This window comes from Uloborus diversus, chromosome 7, assembly GCF_026930045.1.
Source record: "Uloborus diversus isolate 005 chromosome 7, Udiv.v.3.1, whole genome shotgun sequence".
NCBI lineage: Eukaryota > Metazoa > Arthropoda > Arachnida > Araneae > Uloboridae > Uloborus > Uloborus diversus.
The window spans coordinates 92,721,990-92,740,425 of NC_072737.1; the positions used below are offsets into that span (position 1 = coordinate 92,721,990).

Here is an 18,436-nt window from a genome sequence, read left to right on the forward strand (position 1 = left end):
AAACTTTAATATGTATTGAGTCAAGAATTGAATAGCACCTCTCTCTTAGGTGCTACTATTCAGTATAATTCCAAAAATATTTTCAATGAAAGTCTACCGTCAGCTTGAACTTTCCATGCATTTTACAGAAAAATTTACATCCCTTTTCTTGTCACTGCCTCATTTCAAGTTTTTTTTTTTTTTGTTAATTATTTCCTATTTAAAACGCCTTGCAGCTTTTTACGTACCGTAAACTGGGGCTACTTGAACTCACGAGAAAAAAGTGTTTAAAATCCGTCCTGGTTCTGTAAAACTCAGAGTATAGACTTTAAAAACCTTCTGCGTGACAAGTAGCAGTACTAGGCAGAGGCTGGAGCATTAAATAAAGTTTCTGCTGTTCCCGCCTTTTTCTCATTGAGGTTATGATTGCAAGTTGTCTAAACAGTTGTTTTTAGTGTCTGCAAACATCCACATGTAAGTTCATGGAAACATCTGATATCATCAAGGTAAAGATAGTTCTATGTCTGCATTTAATTTCTTAATAAAATAACAGTGTTTTAAGGTTATAGCTCTGTAATTAACACATTAACTAATATAAGTTAGTAAAAGTGCACTGGTTGCCTTAAAATGGGGCTACTTGAACCCAGCGTTCAAGAAACCCCAGACCACATTTCATCACTAAATTATGTTGAGTAAGGTTTGTAATATTTTTAAATAAAGAGGTTAGCTACTATTTGTACCCGATAATTTGCAGATCTGGGGATAAAAAGGGTCCAAAAATAAAAGAGAACCCTTTGAAGTAGGAAATAGGCTTATTATTAAGAGGAAACATTACAATTGTGTCCAGATTCAATTAATTCCAGAGAAATGCCTTAGAAAGGGGCATCAGCTCATTTTGACTTAAGTATATCAACTTGGAAAAGGAAATTAAAAGATCGTTCAGAAACAAGCCTGGACATCCTGTCATAGTATTTGTAGCGAGGAAGAGCAGGTATTAAACAATATCAGAGAAAATAAATACACCCAAGCCATTAAAGAGAGGAGTTTTCATTCTTTCTAATGTTTAAATAATGAGCATTTCAATTGATTTTAGCTGTAGTTAGATTATATTTCCATTTGAGAAATTATGTTTGCCAAAAATATGTTTTTATGAATGTACGTTGATTTCATATTAATTTATACAAATAATTTGCAATTTATATAAATAGTTTGCTCACTAGAATGTATGTTTTGAGTTTTCCTTCAAAATCAATGGTCTTTCTTGATACCATCACCTGTTTTACAGCTTTTTTCGGTGAGTGGGACCAAGTAAGCCCAGCGCGAGGCTACTTGAACCCAATTTTTAAAAATAGAAATATATATATATATATATAAAGAGATAAAATTGTTTTAAAAAGTCTTAAGGTGGTAGCAGAATGGCTGTAAAGTGGTAAAAACAAGGTTATCAGTGTACATTATGGGTTTAACAAAAATATCAGTGTAAAACTAGCAAAAATAATGAAATTTCATGTCCAAGTATCCCCAGTTTACGGTACCTAAAACCTATACCTGGTTCATAGTTACAGATGGATCACCGAAAAAAGGTGCTTTGATGTCATATAAGAACAGTTTTTGTCAAAAAATTATCTGATAAAAACATTTTCAAAAACTTATAAATTAATCTTCAGTCAGTCCCTACTTTGAGTATGAGGTTTTAGATAAATCCCAATGCAGCAAACTTTCAAAATCTTTTTCATAGTCAAAATTAATATGTTCATCATTCATTATCAGTCATGTGACAATGCTGCTGTTTCAAAAAAATTAAAGTCAGGTAGCATCAGTGAATGAGTTGAAGCGAAATTAAAGATGAAATGAATTTCATTATAAGTCCACCTTGCTTCAATTATATAATGAAGTTAGTAAATTTGCTTTATTTTCAGTTTGAAAATCAACGTGTTTGGACAAGATTATTTTCTTTAAGATAAAATAAATTTAGAAATTTAGGAGTGGCTATAAATTTAGAAAAAACGACGATTTCAATAAGAATTGTGAAATTTAATTACATTTTGTACAATTTTGAACGCTGTGAAGCCGATTTTTTTCATTAGCAAACATATGCTGATGACGAAGCTAAATTTTGAGTAGAACTTTTACTCTTCACATATAGAACATGATAAGAGTCATAACTATTTTTAAATAATAGAACATCCGAATTTGTTTTGCTCGTTGCATCTCTTTTATTTAAAAATGAATTTCAGGGTTTTGAATTGTATGGGTAGACCAATGAGTACTAAAGATAGATGTTACCTCGATATTTGCTTTTCATTTTGTGCTTTTACCCTTTACGTTTTGTTTCGTAGCCACGAAGCACTGTACCATCAAACCAAAATTGAATTTTCGTTGCCTTCGTCGTCAATCACTCATTTTGGTAATTAGGTGGCAAAACTTACCCTCTGAGTTGAGTTAGGAACAAAGCATAATCATTTCTTACAAAAAAAAAAGTCGCTGAAACAAAAGCAGCCATTTTCATTTTGAGTAGGCACGTGCAGCGACGCACATGCAGGAAACGAAAACATGCATAAGCGTAGAACCATACTTAGCAGTTCAAGATACTTTTGATGCGAGTGTGCGTCACTGTTCCATGGGAATATCTTCCCTCTTCTCGTTCGTTTAAAACTGCAAAATCCTCCATCCAAGAGGCAATGAAACAGTAAAGAAAATTTTGGCAATTATAATTCCTAGCAATTTTGGTTTCACTTTAAGTACCATTTGATGGATCGTTCCATATTTAGTCTATGCCCGGCTTGTTTCACCCCCAAACCCATCAAATCGTTATTGTCCATGTTGGCTAACTTGGAACCCGTGATGCCAGCTTCAGCGAACGTTATTTTGTACTCCGGAAGAAAGAGGCTCTCTAGCCAGTCCGAAACATCCTTCATGTTCCACTGGTGCAGCGGTTTTTGTCTGAACTCTTTATGCTGGGGGATGGGAGGAATGGGACCCATCATTCTTGGGGACTCTCTACTTGTCCGTCCTGGTGAGAACGGATGTTGTTGGGGCAATGGCGGCTGTTGAGGCTGCGCTTGGGAGTGATGCATGGCGTGCTGGGGAGGCATCATCATCCTTGCACCTGGATGAGGCAGGGTATTGCAGTTACTTTCATGGCGTCCTTGAGGAATACCGTGGTGAGCGGGATATCCACTGCGAGTCATAGTCATCGTTTTGGTGGGGGATGAGGTAAGGTTGTTGGGAATGATGTGCTGGGGAGGAGGGTGATGGTGCATCGGGTGATGTGGATGCTCTTGGGGAGACTGAACGGAGTGGTACCCCCTGTAAATGTGTTCTGGATATGGGTAATTGACGGTGTCGGGTGGTACCACTCGCCTACTGATAGGAGCGTCCATGGTGGTTATCATATTTTGTTGCGCTCGACGCTGTCTGGCCAGGGATTCGTCACTGAACTCCGGAGGTGGGGCGATGTGCAGCGGTTGCATCTGATGGGGCGGTGGGGCTGGACCCATCGAATGGGAATTGGCTGCGAAATTAAATTCCGGAGGGGGTGGGACGAGTTCTGGAATCACTTCCGGTTCACTGGCTGCTGCCATTCTCAATGAGTCCACCTGAAGACGAATGAGTTGTAAGCTCTTATCCACGCGCTGGCACAATTTCAGGCATTCGTCATCTTCGCGCGTCTTCGGTGGAGGGGCTCTGCTGGCAGAGGAAGGGGCCGCGACTTTGACGTGCCTGTGATCCAGCAATCTAGCTTGAGCAGACATCGGACCAGCCTTAGGAGGCTGTCCTTGGTGAGACTCTTCTATTGACTCCCTGTTTCGAATGTTCACCAAGTGTTCAGCAGAGAGCTTTTGAGCCAATTCCAAAGGAATGTTCGTAGGGTAATGTAGTGCTTCGAAGCCAGGTGAATTTTGAATGTAACATCCAGCAGGAATCGTGTTGGGTGGGAGAGAGCGAGGCTGATATTGTCCAGAGTGGCTAGATGGTGGTAACATGGTTGTCGGTGGGCTGACGGTAGTGGATGGCAGCACAGCAATTCTAGTATGGTGGTGCTCACGGCCCGAAGATTGCATTGGCTCGGGGTGCTGATGAAACTTTGCGGCATCACTTTTAGCATAACTTTGTCTATTCAATGTCATAGTTTCTGAAAAGTAAGTGGATTCTGTGTCTTGAAATTCGAAATCACGTTCACTGAGTTTGCGCCCTAAAGTTTGTGTCTTGCTAAAATTGTCTATCCTGCGATTCATAGCATTCTTTGGTGGTGTATCCGGGGGTTTTTTGATGCTTTCAGCGTGGTATGGCAGATTTACCGGGGAAACTACATCTGGTCTTCTCCAGTCGTCACTAAAGTTAGTCGATGCCAGGGTAGTAGTCGGTGTTTCTGCAGAGAACCGAGTTACCTGATTGTGGGCATCAGAATGCAGCATAGCCGCTGTGATGGAACTTTCGACATCTAATTCTACATCCTCTTCAAATGTTTTAGGACAAGATTTTGATGTTTTCATTGTTGCTACAGTAATGCCTTTTTCTTGCTCATTCCCTTTTTGCTGGCATCCTATTAATGTGATTCGAATGACGTCGCTTTTTCTTCTTGGTGACACGTTGCCTTTAGGGGTAGTTAGCTCAGTGGTTCGTTTCTCGAAATTATAAATATTTTCTTTCACAGAACGAGATGCAGCATCAATACTGGGGGAAGTGTTGCTTTGTTCGAAATTCAAGGCTTCCATTTGAAGGGATTTTAAGGCATCCGGATGCTCATTTACATCTTCCGCCGCTTTAACCTCATCAACTTTAGGTTTCTTGGGTACCGCAGGTGCTACTTTTTGTGAATTGTTTGATTCATAGCCTTTATCATTTACAGGCAGAGGACTCTTTTGTGGCACGTCAATGACATTGCTTAGTTTTTCCTTAAAATTTTGAGATGGAGATTTGATAATTTTATCTCGGTTCGTTTCCTCTTTAAATTCCTTCTTTGAATCTTCTTTATTCTTAAGGTTGAGCAATTCGTGAGCACTATGTTGATGGATAAGTTCTTTATTCTTTATTCTAAATGGAGTAGTCTCTTTTACGTCCTTGGATACAACTTCTGTTTGCTTAAGCACAATCGTTGCCTTAAAAGCTATAGGCTCTTTTGAGGTTGCTTTAATTTCTTGATCCATTTTCTCATCTTTCAAAGACATCTGCTTCTCAAAAGCTTCTCGTATAGCTTTGGCACTCAGTTCTTTCTCAACGGTATTTTCGGATTTCACCTCGGGAACAGCTTTGGCCTTGCCATTTTCCTCCGTCCTCTTTGGCGGAGGAACGGGTGCCACTTTCTTCGACTGAGATTTGTCTCCGTTTTCGTTCGACGATTCACTCTGATGGCCGTTCCTGAAGAATATCCTCTCACCAGTCTCTTCGGATTGCACCACTTCAGAGTCTGAAATTTCTTCCATAGGCTTGATTTTGGAGGCTTCTTTTTCCTCGTTTTCTGGTTCTTCAGATTCTGTAGGCAATTTCGAAGAATCAACAGAGGATTGAGACTTAAGCCTTTTTCTTTTTAAAGTCATACTCGAATTTATTTCGCTTTTTGACTTTGTTTCTACTTCTTCCTTCTTTGTGTCAGTATCAACTGCCCTGAAAGTCACAAGTCCTCCCTTGTTCTCCATCCCTGACGTGGTTTCTTCTTCACTCGAGTCGTAGTCTGGTTCTTGAATGAACCCTTCTCGTGCTGGATGGTGCTTAGGGCTGGCCGATTCGGAGAGCTTCGCACTCTGCTGCTTCACTTTTCTAAGGGTACTACTCCGTCTGTCCACTTGACCAGACTCCTGACCAGAAGCTTCCCTTGATCGGCTCTTAAATGGTGTATATCCAGAATCTCCGGAGCTGTTGTCTGCGTCCAGAGACGCGGTGCTACTGCCACCACAACCACCACCACCATTGCCAGCTGTGCCAGATCCGGCATTGTCTGGCATTTTAGGGGGTAGGGATTGAGACCTTGAGCTTGTTCCCTTCATCATATGTCTGGGTAGGGTGACGTCGGCCTTCTGCAGGTGTTCTTTTTTGTAGCCCACAGTGACGATCGCATCTGGTGAAGCATATAACTTTGCACTGTCCGTCGGTCTAAAGCTGGACATGACGGCCGTGGCCTTGTGCGGCCGACCAGTGGTTAGGTCGGCGTACTCGCCACGGGAAATGTCCACCTTGACCACCTGTCCCACGGGAGGAGGAGGAGGCGGGTAAGAAGGGGGCGGGCAACTGGCACGTCCACTTTTATCACCAGACTTGGTCACTACTGGAATTGTTTCAGCATAGATATCCGAACCTTCTTGCTTGATGACGGAAGGCCCATTTAGGTCCGGTGTGGCTGATCTCTCCCGAGACTTTTCACTGCAAAAAAATAACAACATATTAGAATTGTGATTTCAATACAAAGATAAATCGAGGAAAATTGATACTTCAGGGCGTTTCAAAACTCTAGGTAAATACTTTTAGCATTGATATATGAGCTCATTTGGAGCAGAAATCATTGCAGTAGCCCAGGGAGGAATTTTTTGTTAAAATCCAATAAGTACCAATTCACAGGGGCACATATTGGTACCAAATTTCGTTCAACTTCATGCAGTAGTTTTAGCTCGAGGGTGTTCACGAGAAACCAGTCACACACAAACAGACAGACACACAGAGATACATTTTCCAAAAATGGTCAAAATGGATTCATATCGACATTTTTGGAAAAATCTATGTCAAAAAGTTCGAATCCATTAAAATTCGAAATTCAAAATTTCGCACGAAACCAATACTTTTTTCTCTATGCGTATAGTTAATTATGGAAGAAAGTAAAAAGGTAAATGTATCAGCTGAAAGGTTGGTCAACTACTAGGAACATATTTCTAAGCGTTTTCTTATTAAAATCTTTTAAACTGTCGGCTTTGGCAAACCAAATCGACACTCTTGAACATCCTGCTGTTTTTTTTCCTTTACCAACACATCCAGTTGTTTCAAATGGTTTATAGCATCGGCGGCTATTTTTGACATAAAAAGAACTAAAAGAAAAATTAAAAAGAAACACAAAATGATCTAAAAAAACTGATTCACTGTAAGCAAGTTGCAAAACCCTTAAAGCTTTGCGTTCATGAAAGAGCCATCATCTTGCTTCGTAGGATGCAAGCAAGTGATCAACAATGCAGTATTTGCACCTTCAGTTGTCTAAAATTACTTGAGTTCCTCTTCAATGTGTCCTTAAACGAACACTCTACAATGTTCACAGTGGATACTGTAAAAAAAAAAACAACTGGGACAGGTTTTTATGTGCACCAGTGTCGTCCAACTTCGACTGGCCTATTAACAAAGAAAGCCGATTAACATATACTGACTTACTCATTAACATATGGGTCAGCGACATTCCAGAAAAAACACACATTAGGGTCAGTTGGAATAAATGGAAATAAAACATATTACCACATTTGTGGTAATTTTTGAAACTAAATTTTTGGTGATTGTTCCGCGTACTTCCAAGCAATTGTATAGGCGTCATCATTGGTTGAAAATGACACTGTGAGAAGAGTCGTTTTTAAAGCTGAGTGGCCTTAAATGTTTCTTTTCAGCAGGTCTACAAGAGCAAAGTAACTGGTTTCAACTAATTTTACTTGTCAAGTGGAAGGTTACTAAAAACATTTACTTGTGTACTACTTCACCTTCCCAGCTATTTTTAAGAGCAATTTTAGTTGCTTCTATCTACTTCGTAAATACTGAACTCTGAGGTAAATGGAAGAAACAAAATTTGACATTCTTCGTACTTTTTTGGATGCTTAAACTTTGATGTAAATTAAAACTTAAATGCGTGTATTTTACATAAATTCAGCTCACAATATAATTTTTGCATAATTTTTCTTTTTAAATGATTTCATATTACATTTGGAAGATTCAGTGGGCTGCATGCGATATACGAGCCAGATTTACTGCTGATGTTGAGCTTTTTAAGCTTCTAAACTAAATGTGTTTTTATGATTATCTACTTGAATCAACCTTATAGAAAGTAAAAGAGTGTCCTCACTTACCCCTTAGTCTCTGGGGTAAAAGAAAACATGATTATTTTCAAAAACAAACAGACACAAAATAAAAAAATTTCCCACCCAGTTACCCTCATAGAGCGCACCTTGAACACAATGCACAACATATTATGCCTCAATTCATCCTGAAGAAAGTAAGCATTTAAAGTGAAAATACTGAAATTCTGTTTAACTTTACCCCAACTAATCCTGCATATTTTATTAGGCATTTTTTATTGAGACTTATATTAAAGGAATTTGACGACCAAATAAGTTTAATACCCTTTCACTTTTCAGCAAAAATTTAATGTGATGAATTTCAGCAAAAATAAATGCGAAAATAGTTTATTGCATACCTGATATAAATCAGGGTTGGTAAAAAAACCGGTTTTTTTCAAAAAAACCAAAAAACCGTTTTTTTTGGTTTAAACCAGGTTTTTTTGGTTTAAACCGGTTTTTTTTGGTTTAAATACTATTTGCGAGAAAAACAATTAATTTTCGGAAGATACTTAATGTTCCATGTAATTAACAGTTATTCAATAGTCACATTATACCTAATTTCTTGATTAATTAAAGAGATAAGAACAAAATCTTGTAACTAAATTAAATAATTAAAATAGCTTTCTGCGGGAAAATATTGATTGAAATGTTTGACTTGATTAACATATTAGTATGCATGTATATATAGACCCTTTATTATACGAAATACTGCAAGAAGTGGTTGTGATGCGGGTTAAGATAAAATATAATGAAGATCCAAGAAAAAAAGCTTTATAAAACCAACATAATATGAATAATTATCGAATAAAGGTAAAAGTTATATTTTTAAGCATAATCTTTTCAAAAGAACACTTTTCATATTTTTTCTTTCTGATCTTACATAACGCTGATTTTTATATACACAATGTCGCAAATATTGAAGTAAAGCAAAATGTACAACAGTACATGTAGTCCGGTCAATTTAGACAATGGAAATAACAAAAATTCCGGGAAAGCTAAATTTTTGTAGAGACCTTGGATTTAGCGTTACAAATAAAGTGCCAAAAGTCCCCGTCGATCCCATGTGCGCTAAAAAAGTAATTCGGGGTCAAAGGTCAAAATTTTAGGTTTTTTTGGTTTTTCTCAAAAACGGTAAGTTTTATCGAAAAGTACCTCAGACCAAAGTTGTAGATCTCAAAATTTTCTTTAAAAATGGTGCTTATGATTTTTACCTCCAAGACCAAACCATTTCCCAGATATTGCGTTCTCTCAAAAGACAGTCAGTCACTTACAGAATCCCCTCTACTCGCATGGCCTTGAATAACATCGGGCTATTCTAGTCCGTGTGGCGTCGTTCATATACCCAGGGGTGCCCAACCCACTAAGGGCATGGGTGCACCCCTCAATATCGCGGAGACCCCCTCAAAAGCAAGAGCCCCCCTCCAAAAACTGAGAAAAATACCCCTCAAAACAATCCCCCTAAAAATTTCGATGGCGCAGTCTGGGCCATGACCCCTTCTAGGTGGGCTGACGTACATGCTTCTTTTAGAGTTAAATGTGCAATTCGAGTGAATAAACGTATTTATTACAAGTGTCTACTGTTTGTGCTGATCAAGTTTTAAGAAAAATGTCGCAATTTTGCTTTATTTGCAATAAACTTTTGACTGAAGGTGAAACTGTTGTGCTGGGCAGTCGTGGAATGCCAACTTTAATCGATGTAAGTGTCGGGAGAAGTTATAAGAATGCTGATTATTTAAGAAGTCAAAAGTCCGTTACAATTTTCGTGGATTGTAGAAAACCCGGAAAAGTTCAATCTCTGTAGCAACGTGAGGATGAACAGGCCAGTACTTCAAAAGTAAATCCTCCTCGTACTGTAGCGTGATTAAATGAATTTGAATCCAGCTTTTGTTTTCAAAAACACTGCTTATTTTGTGGCTGTGAAGCGGATGAGGAGGCTGAGAAGAAGAAAGCGCAGAATTATCGCAGAAATATTCATAAAGCAGCGACTAAATCATACTCAACATTAAAACGTGCAAGGGCAGCTTTTGACACACCTCCGAACGATCTTGAGCTAATTTTAAAAGGGATTCTTTGAATGCAAGTGTAGAAAATTTAAGAATTTTTCTCGATAATTCTGCGTTTTGTTCTTCTCAGCCTCTTCATCCGCTTCCTCGCCACAAAATAAGCAGTTTTTTACAACAAAAGCTGGATTCATATTCACTTAATACCGCTCTAGTACGAGATGGACTTACTTTTGAAGTACTGGATATGTTCATTAGGGTGGATTGAAAAAAATCAAAATCTGATAAACGCTAAGTAATAACCCGGAAAAGTTGCCTTTTTAGAGATATTTGGTTATGGCAAAAGGATTTCGACCGCAAAAAATATCTTGAGGTGTCGCTTCGCCTTGAAGTTGATCATAAATGCATAAAACTAGAAAAATTTACAATAATTTCATCAAGTATCAAAATTTGATAAATTTGATGTTATCGTTCTTAAGAGTAGGCTTTTTGTGTAGATTACACATTGCATAAGATCATTTTAATGATAAACTGTATTTTAAAGTTTCACACATGCGTTGAATCTTGAATTTGACCAATATAGTGTCAGAATTGATTAACACAGTGTTTCTCCGTACCTAGAGAAAAAACATTAGAAATTATGATTTGTAAAAGTTTGTTTTCATATTAATTAATTCTTACATAGATACGAAAAAAAGAGAAATAAAAGCATTTCTTATCTAGTAAAAAAAAAAAAAAAAATGTTAATTCTCCACTTAGCCCATAACTTTGGCTCAAAATGTCAAATTTACCTATGATAGAGAACAAAGGTTAAGTATAAAAATTTTAAAATATAAATGTGGCTTGCAACAGCCCACCATAAGTCACCCTTTAAAACAAAAGACGTTGCTAAAGAAACTTTAATGGGTTTTGAGCCCTCAAACTGTAACCACACTGATTACAATAAAACATAAGTTTGGCGTGCGAGTTGAACTATTTTGCTACTCATAATTTTCAGTCTTGATTGAAATTGTGGCTTGATGGTATTGTGGCTTAATATTTCTAGATTCTAATCTGAATCGAATAAATCCATCCCTTTTGGTTAGACAACAAACTGTATCTGACACTTCTTTCTCTTACTTTACCTATCGTCTCGCTGCTTTAGTATGACATGTGAGGTTTTGAAAGCCATACTACTCAGTAAGTACGCCATCAAGCAATTTCTTTCAAAGTTTTATCGAAAGTCCCCTTTTTGAAAGCGGGAACTGCCGTGTTTTACCAGTTCTGCTTATCAATGAGCTCATAGTCTTCTCTCAGCTTCAAAATTGAAATCTTGAATTATAAATGTTCTTTGTCCATCTTCGAACTGGTCGTCGTAATCCGTCTCGAAACAAGTTCTCTGATGATCATCCGCAATACCTAGTGCTATATTTTTTAGAGTTTCAAAGTAACCAGTTTGCAGAACAAGAGCTGATGATCCAAACATAATACAATGACAAGTTTGAAGAATTCGATTGCACAGCGAAAATTTACAATTCCAGATTTCAACTTGAGTTCTTTGATAAGCAGAAGTGGGAAAACTCGGATCATCTTCTTGAAAATGGAACATCAGATAAAACTTTAAAAGAAATGGTGCTTGATTGCGTAACTATTGATTTATATGATTTCCAATACCTCACGTTATACTAAAGCAGTGAGACGACGCGCAAAATTAGATGAAGAAGCGTCAACCACAGTTTGTTGTCTAACCAAGAAAGATGGATTTTAGAATCTAGAAATCTTAACTACAATATATCACTAAGGCCAAACATTGTCAGGAGTCAAGATAATAATGCGACTCGCCAGCCAAACTATGTTTTATTGTATGAAATGTGGTTACAGTTTGAGAGCTCAAAAAACATTTAAAGGGCGGGGGGGAGGGTTGTTTAGAGGGGTATTTTTCTCAGTTTTTGGAGAAGGCTCTTGTTTATGAGGGGGGGGGGGCCTCCACGATATTGAGGGGTGCGCCCATTCCCTTAGTGGGTTGGGCACCTCCGGGTACGTGAACGATGCCACACGGATTAGAATAGCCAGATGTTATTCAAGGCCATGCGAGTAGAGGGGATTCTGTAAGTAACTGGCTGTCTTTTGAGAGTACGCAATATCTGGGAAATGGTTTGGTCTTGGAGATAAAAATCATAAGGACCATTTTTATAGAGAATTTTGAGATCTACAACTTTGGTCTGAGGTACTTTTCGATAAAACTTACCGTTTTTGACAAAAATCCAAAAAACCTAAAATTTTGACCTTTGACCCCGAATAACTTTTTTAGCGCACATGGGATCAACGGGGACTTTTGCCACTTTATTTGTAATGCTAAACCCAAGGTCTCTACAAAAATTTAGCTTTCCTGGAATTTTTGTTATTTGATCACTATTTTTATGTCTAAATTGACCGGGCTAATGATTGAACAGTCAAAAAATCGATTGCTGTTGTACTGACAAAGTTTAAAAAAAAGTGCTGCTCTGTATTCGACTCCGTTCTTATTTTGGAAAGACTTGGAAAAGATATCGACTATCGCTAAAACAAAGAACCAAATCAAAAATACAAAAATTGGTGTAACATGGTTTAAATTACAGCTTATTTACTGGCACACATGTTGCATCCAGCATTGAAGTTTAAAAAATATTAAATGTAAACTCTTTAGAACAAATAAATGTGTAGCAAATTCTATTTCAAGTTTTTTTTTTTTTTTTTTTTGCCAAAAACGTTATATCTTCTGCAACAGTGATTGAGTGGTGGAAAAGTCAGGAAAAAGAATTTGAAAAATGCAATACAACCGTCTTTAAAAGTCTTCAACATTACTAAAACCAGCTTCAGAAAAGTGCAGTGCATATATTTTCGTCATTTAGATATCATTTATAACTCAAAAATTGATTAGGCTCTGGAAAAGCTTCAAAACTTGCTTTTTGTTCAAAGTACTAAATAACATAAAAATAATATTAATTTATAACGTAAAAGTTGCTATTTATTTATGCATATGTTATTGTGGTGTAAAGTTGATTTTATGTAATTGTAAAAAGATTTATACACATATTTCTGAAATGAGTTGAATACATTACATATACAGGGTGTCCGAAAACTCCTCGACACATAACAATGGTATTTTAGGTTAAATGTGTCAAGGACTTTTCGGACACCCTGTATATTTATTTATAAATGTAATTTTACAGCTTTTGTTTGTAACAGGTTAAAAATATTTTGCTTTAAACCAAAAGAACCGTTGTTTTCTCCAACAGTCTTTAGAAAAAATTCATTTATAGTCCAGTCATTATAGTAAGTTCACCTCGGAATTCGAGATACCCAGATGTAAGTCTGTAAATATTTGTATATTGACACGCTAAAAACTGTCTGAAAACCTACATATGGTAGGGTGTACGCAACTATTAAATTTCAAGGTCAAAGGTCACAAAAATCGTTTTTTTTTTTTGCGCTTTTTTTTTGTAAATATATCTTTTCCTATGGGTATTTGTATTTGTTATCAATATTGTAGAATACAAAATTCTCTACAAATTTTGTTTAAAAATTTTTTTATACGGTGAACTGTTTTCAAGATAGAGGGCGGAGAGCGCGCTGTCACAGGATCACTTCAGGTCAAAAGGTACCTCCGGTCGAAAACGCGCCATATATAGTTGATGAACTATCGATAAATCAATGATTATAAATATTTGTCAATTTTTATTAACTATTATATTACATTTTATCATTTTTTTTCCTAACCTATCCACTTTTTATTTAATATTAATTTACTTAACAACACTTACCTGCCCATGTAATTGCAGAATTGTTGATGAAAATATAAGAATTATATTTGAATTTTAACCTAATTAATATTAATAACTTCTTACATGATGAAAAAAATAAATAAATTATGAAATAATCTTTTTATTAAAAAATATCATTCAATACATTTATTTTTATTAAAAGTAAAAAAATGGAATAAAGGGTACAAAAACTACAATTTATAATTTTGATCATCTTCTTCCTCTTCATCGTCGTCTTCTGACTGCTGGTAAGTTTCAAACTGGTCTTCATTATCGTCTTCAACGACATTTGTCTCAAGTTCTTCCATGATTTCGGGGTCAAAGGTTCCATCTTCGTTAATGTCGCTTTTATATGGTAGAACATTGAGACAAGCTTGCCCATTACATTGGCCACAAGCTAAAGAGCATTGCAAGCCCGCTTTCTTGTATCCGCATCGCGAACCACAACCACTCTTGCAGTTGCAGAAAATTGTATTTAGCAAATCTTCTGGAGCAGGTGGTAAAATTGTCATCATAATATCCAGAAAATCGTTTCGCATTGCCTAACCCCATACCTGGGGTTCCAAATCATGCCCTAACCAAGTTTGAACACGATAATATACAGTTTGAAATGTTGGTGAGCAGCTGCACTTGTTGGTGGAATATTTGAAAGCTGCACAGGTTTATTAAGTTTTGTAAACTTGACGTAATGAGTATAACGAAGATGATCGAGACTTTTCACAGATTTCGAAACATTATACACTCTTAATTCAAAAGAACGAAAAAATAACTCTTAAAAAGAGTGAAATCTATTGCGGGTGCATTCATTCTTTCTGAGTGCTAGCTTTATCGAAAAAAGACGCTTTACGAAAAAACCAAGACTAAAATTCGTCCTTATTCGCGTGAAATTTGGAAAAAATCCTTTTAATGAGCGAAAAATAAAAACATTCTTTAAAAGAAGGACTCAAAAGCATTTTCATTGGTTCGATTCTGTCACGTGATTTTGTTTAGGGAGAATCTTTTATACCTCCACGTTCGGCTTAACTAACGTTGGTCGCGAATACCAAGTGCATGTCGCTATCTAAATGTCTTCATTTAATGAATTTAAACAATATTTGTTGCCGAATGAGATTTCTGAAGGAAATGCACAAAAACTACACGGTAAGTGCGAAGAATTTTCTTTTTTATTAAAACTTGTAACTGTTAATATGTCTGGAACTGCTCGTATATCATTACAAATCACCCACGTGCAATGTTACGGCGAACTTTTTGTAACTTTTCCTCCCAAATTAATGAAACTTTCATCAACAATTTTGTTTCGGTCATCGAATCAAAAATATGACATTTGAAACAGTCGTTACCATCTTTGGTGTGTGTGTGTACTGTATATATATTTTAGGCAGGTGTTACAGACCCGACCATGCGCAAATCGATAGGTCGGATACCGAATCCGCTCCCGATGGTCGGAGCTCCAACCACTGCATAATTTTAAATTAATCAAATATTGTTTTTGTGTATAATAAACTTTAAAGAGTATCATGAACTTTGTATATTACACTCATTCATGTGTAACGGGCCATTCATTAATTAAGTAAGGGTCCTGAGAGGGAGGGGGTTAAAAATTCTCTACATACCCTTGCTTGGAGAGGGGGGGAGGGGTTAGATCCATTCTTACGTAATATTTTCCAAGCTGATATTTTATATAGAAATCCGCGGTCAAGTGGTTTGGCAAATATTATATTTCATTTGCTTCAGGAAGGTAAAAGTATGTATTATAGGATGAACTGTTTTTTACTTGTGTTTCAAAGAATGAAACGTGTAAAATATAATAAAAGAATCGCACTGTGTTTTGCATGTCTTATTTTTAATTATTATCGCATTATATACAAAAATTATTTGTCGAAAAAACATTCGGTCTAGATTCCTTACAGTAAACATTTCTTTACTCAAAAATGTTTAAAAAAAATAATGATAGTTAATTTAAGAACGATCCCAGTGATGCAATATTTGTTATTTTATCATTGTGAAGAAAAAAAAGAATCTTACGTAAGATGAGGGGGGGGAGTCTTACATACCATTACATAGGGGGAAGGAAAGGTCAAAAATTGCCAAAATTGTCCTTACGTAATTAATGAATGGCCCCGAAGAAACAAAATTGAATTCAAACGTATCTTGTCACAATTTATGAGTGACTTTTTAAATTAATTTGGACTGATGTAACTTTTAAAACATTATTAATGTTAAAAGGCACACCGAGAATATAAATATAGAGTTTCAAAATTTTAAATCTATTTATTTGAAACTGTGTGGGTTTTTTAATTTTATTTCAATCTTTAGATTGGGAATTGTACGTAATATTGCACATGGGTGATTTGTAACGATATACGAGTAGTTCAAGAAATATTACCAGTTAAAGTTTTAATAAAAAAGATCTTCGTACTTACCATACAGTTTTTGTGCATCCTCTTCGGAAACACTAAAAACAGTTTTTTTCCCTTTTTTTAACTTAAAAACTATTTTTTTTTTTCAAATGAAATAAGTTTTAAATTCAAATACACAGTATAAGCACATGAAAACACGTTTAAAAAACAATTTCACCAAATGAGAGTGAAATGATTTTACCTATTTTATTCTAAAAAAGAGTGAAATATCGGTTTTCCAAAACGGAGAGCAGCCACTCATTTAGGATATTAATTTAGTCTTAAAAAAGAGTGAATATAACTTATCAAAAATGAGTGAAACTAGCTTATCCAAAAGGAGTGAAAATAACCGCTCCGCAAAAGGAATGAAATTCACTCCTATAAGGAAAGTGCGTTTTCAATACCGGAAAGGAGTGAAAATTTACTCAGTCTGAGTTAAAATCGCTGGAATTTTTTAAGAGAGTAGACTGCCAATAAAGTTTGAGTTCCACTCTCTAATAATCTCTGGGTCGAATAATTTTCTTCCTCAAATGCTGCAGCTAGTTTATCCAAATTTGTCAGTTTCTCAAAAACTTTTAAAAATGAATTTTTCCCTTTTTAAAAGGCGCAGAAGTTGTGTCACAGCCACTTAATGCGTGCAGAAATAAAATATGTGTTTTGAAATGAGGATAATTATCAAAACTTTTAGTCGAGTATATCTCCATATCTCCGTTTTTACATTTCCTTTCCCAACTTTTTTAAAGAAAATTTCTTGTTCGTAAGACAGTGTACGCCCAATTGAAATGACAAGTAAATCAATATCTTGTCCTGTTATAACTGCAGTATATTCAGACTTTGATTATTCAATTGCAGTTTCAACAATAAGAACATCCGCATCATCTCTGACTTGTTTAGTAGTAATATTTGCAGCTTGTAATTTTTCAATTAACATATTAATGAGCATATCTTAGATTTAATGTATGAAAAAAATGATAAAATATAATATAATAGTTAATTAAAATTGACAAACATTTATAAGCATTGATTTATCGATAGTTCATCAACTATATATGGCGCGTTTTCGACCGGAGGCACCGGTTGATCTGAAGTGATCCTGTGACCGCACGCTCTCCGCCCTGTATCTCGAAAACGGTTCACCGTATAAAAAAATTTTTTTAAACAAAATTTGTAGAGAACTTTGTATGTTACAATATTGATAACAAATACAAATAGCAAAAAACCCATAGGAAATGAGATATTTACAAAAACAGCGCAAAAAAAAAACGATTTTTTGTGACCTTTGACCTTGAAATTTAATAGTTGCGTACACCCTACCATATGTAGGTTTTGAGACAACTTTTAGGGCGTCAATATACAAGTATTTACAGACTTACAGTTGGGTATCTCGAATTCCGAGATTCTTACCTAATTTAAGCTTAAATGACTGAACTATTAGTTAAAAGCCTTGAACAAAAAGACTAGCTTTGAAGCTTTTTCCAATCCTAATTTGTTTCTTATTCAACATGTGTGGAGAAATCAATGTAAACCTGTAAAATGTATTTTTTTTGGCTTAAAAAAAAAAACATTTTTTAAAAAACCTTATGGTTTTTTTAAAAAAAACAATTTTTTTTAAACCAACCTGGTTTAAACCAAACAACCCTGATATAAATTTATCAATATGCTCACTCTATTTCTTACTGTCCATCTACTGTATCCACCTCTATATTTGTCCACATATAGTCCCGCTTTCTCTCTATCTATCTATACGATCCATTCATATCTACCTCTGATAGTAATTAACAATCCTTTTCTATGTAAAAAAATAAAATAAAAAAACATATTTTTGCTCACTTAATATCATCTCTCTATCTACCAAACCTAACCACCAATCCCTACAAAAATCATGCAAAATACCGCGGGTTTTATTTATTTACTTAAAATTGCATGCAAAAAAAGGCTCTAAGTACCCATAAATATAGCAAAACGTCCAGAAAAAAAAAAAAAAAAAAAGAAGTTGGGAAAATAAATATACGAAATCTTTGAACGTTGGGGAAAAAAAAGGTGAAGAGAAAGCAAACGATTTCAGTTAGGTCACGTGATTAGGAAGTGCGGAACTCGGCCGGCAATGCTTACAGGTCGCGTCGTGTTCTGCATTTAAAAAATTGTAATAAAAAAACTTTTGCGTATTTTTAAAAACTTTTTTCTTCTGAAGGGGGCGGAATGTTTTTACTATTACCAACTAAAATTTTGGAATTGAGGGCTCAATACTTTTTGCA

The 18,436-nt window shown here is 35.8% G+C and overlaps 1 protein-coding gene across 1 annotated transcript in view; it reads right to left on the reverse strand.

The window, feature by feature from the left end:
• Nucleotides 1-2,012: 2,012 nt before the first annotated feature.
• LOC129225825 (uncharacterized) overlaps nucleotides 2,013-18,436 on the reverse strand; it is a 68,617-nt gene continuing 52,193 nt past the window's right edge. The window contains exon 18 of the mRNA XM_054860339.1: nucleotides 2,013-6,332. Within this exon, the coding sequence (XP_054716314.1) occupies nucleotides 2,712-6,332 (3,621 nt within the window). The 3' untranslated portion in view covers nucleotides 2,013-2,711. The remainder of the gene's footprint in view (nucleotides 6,333-18,436) is intronic.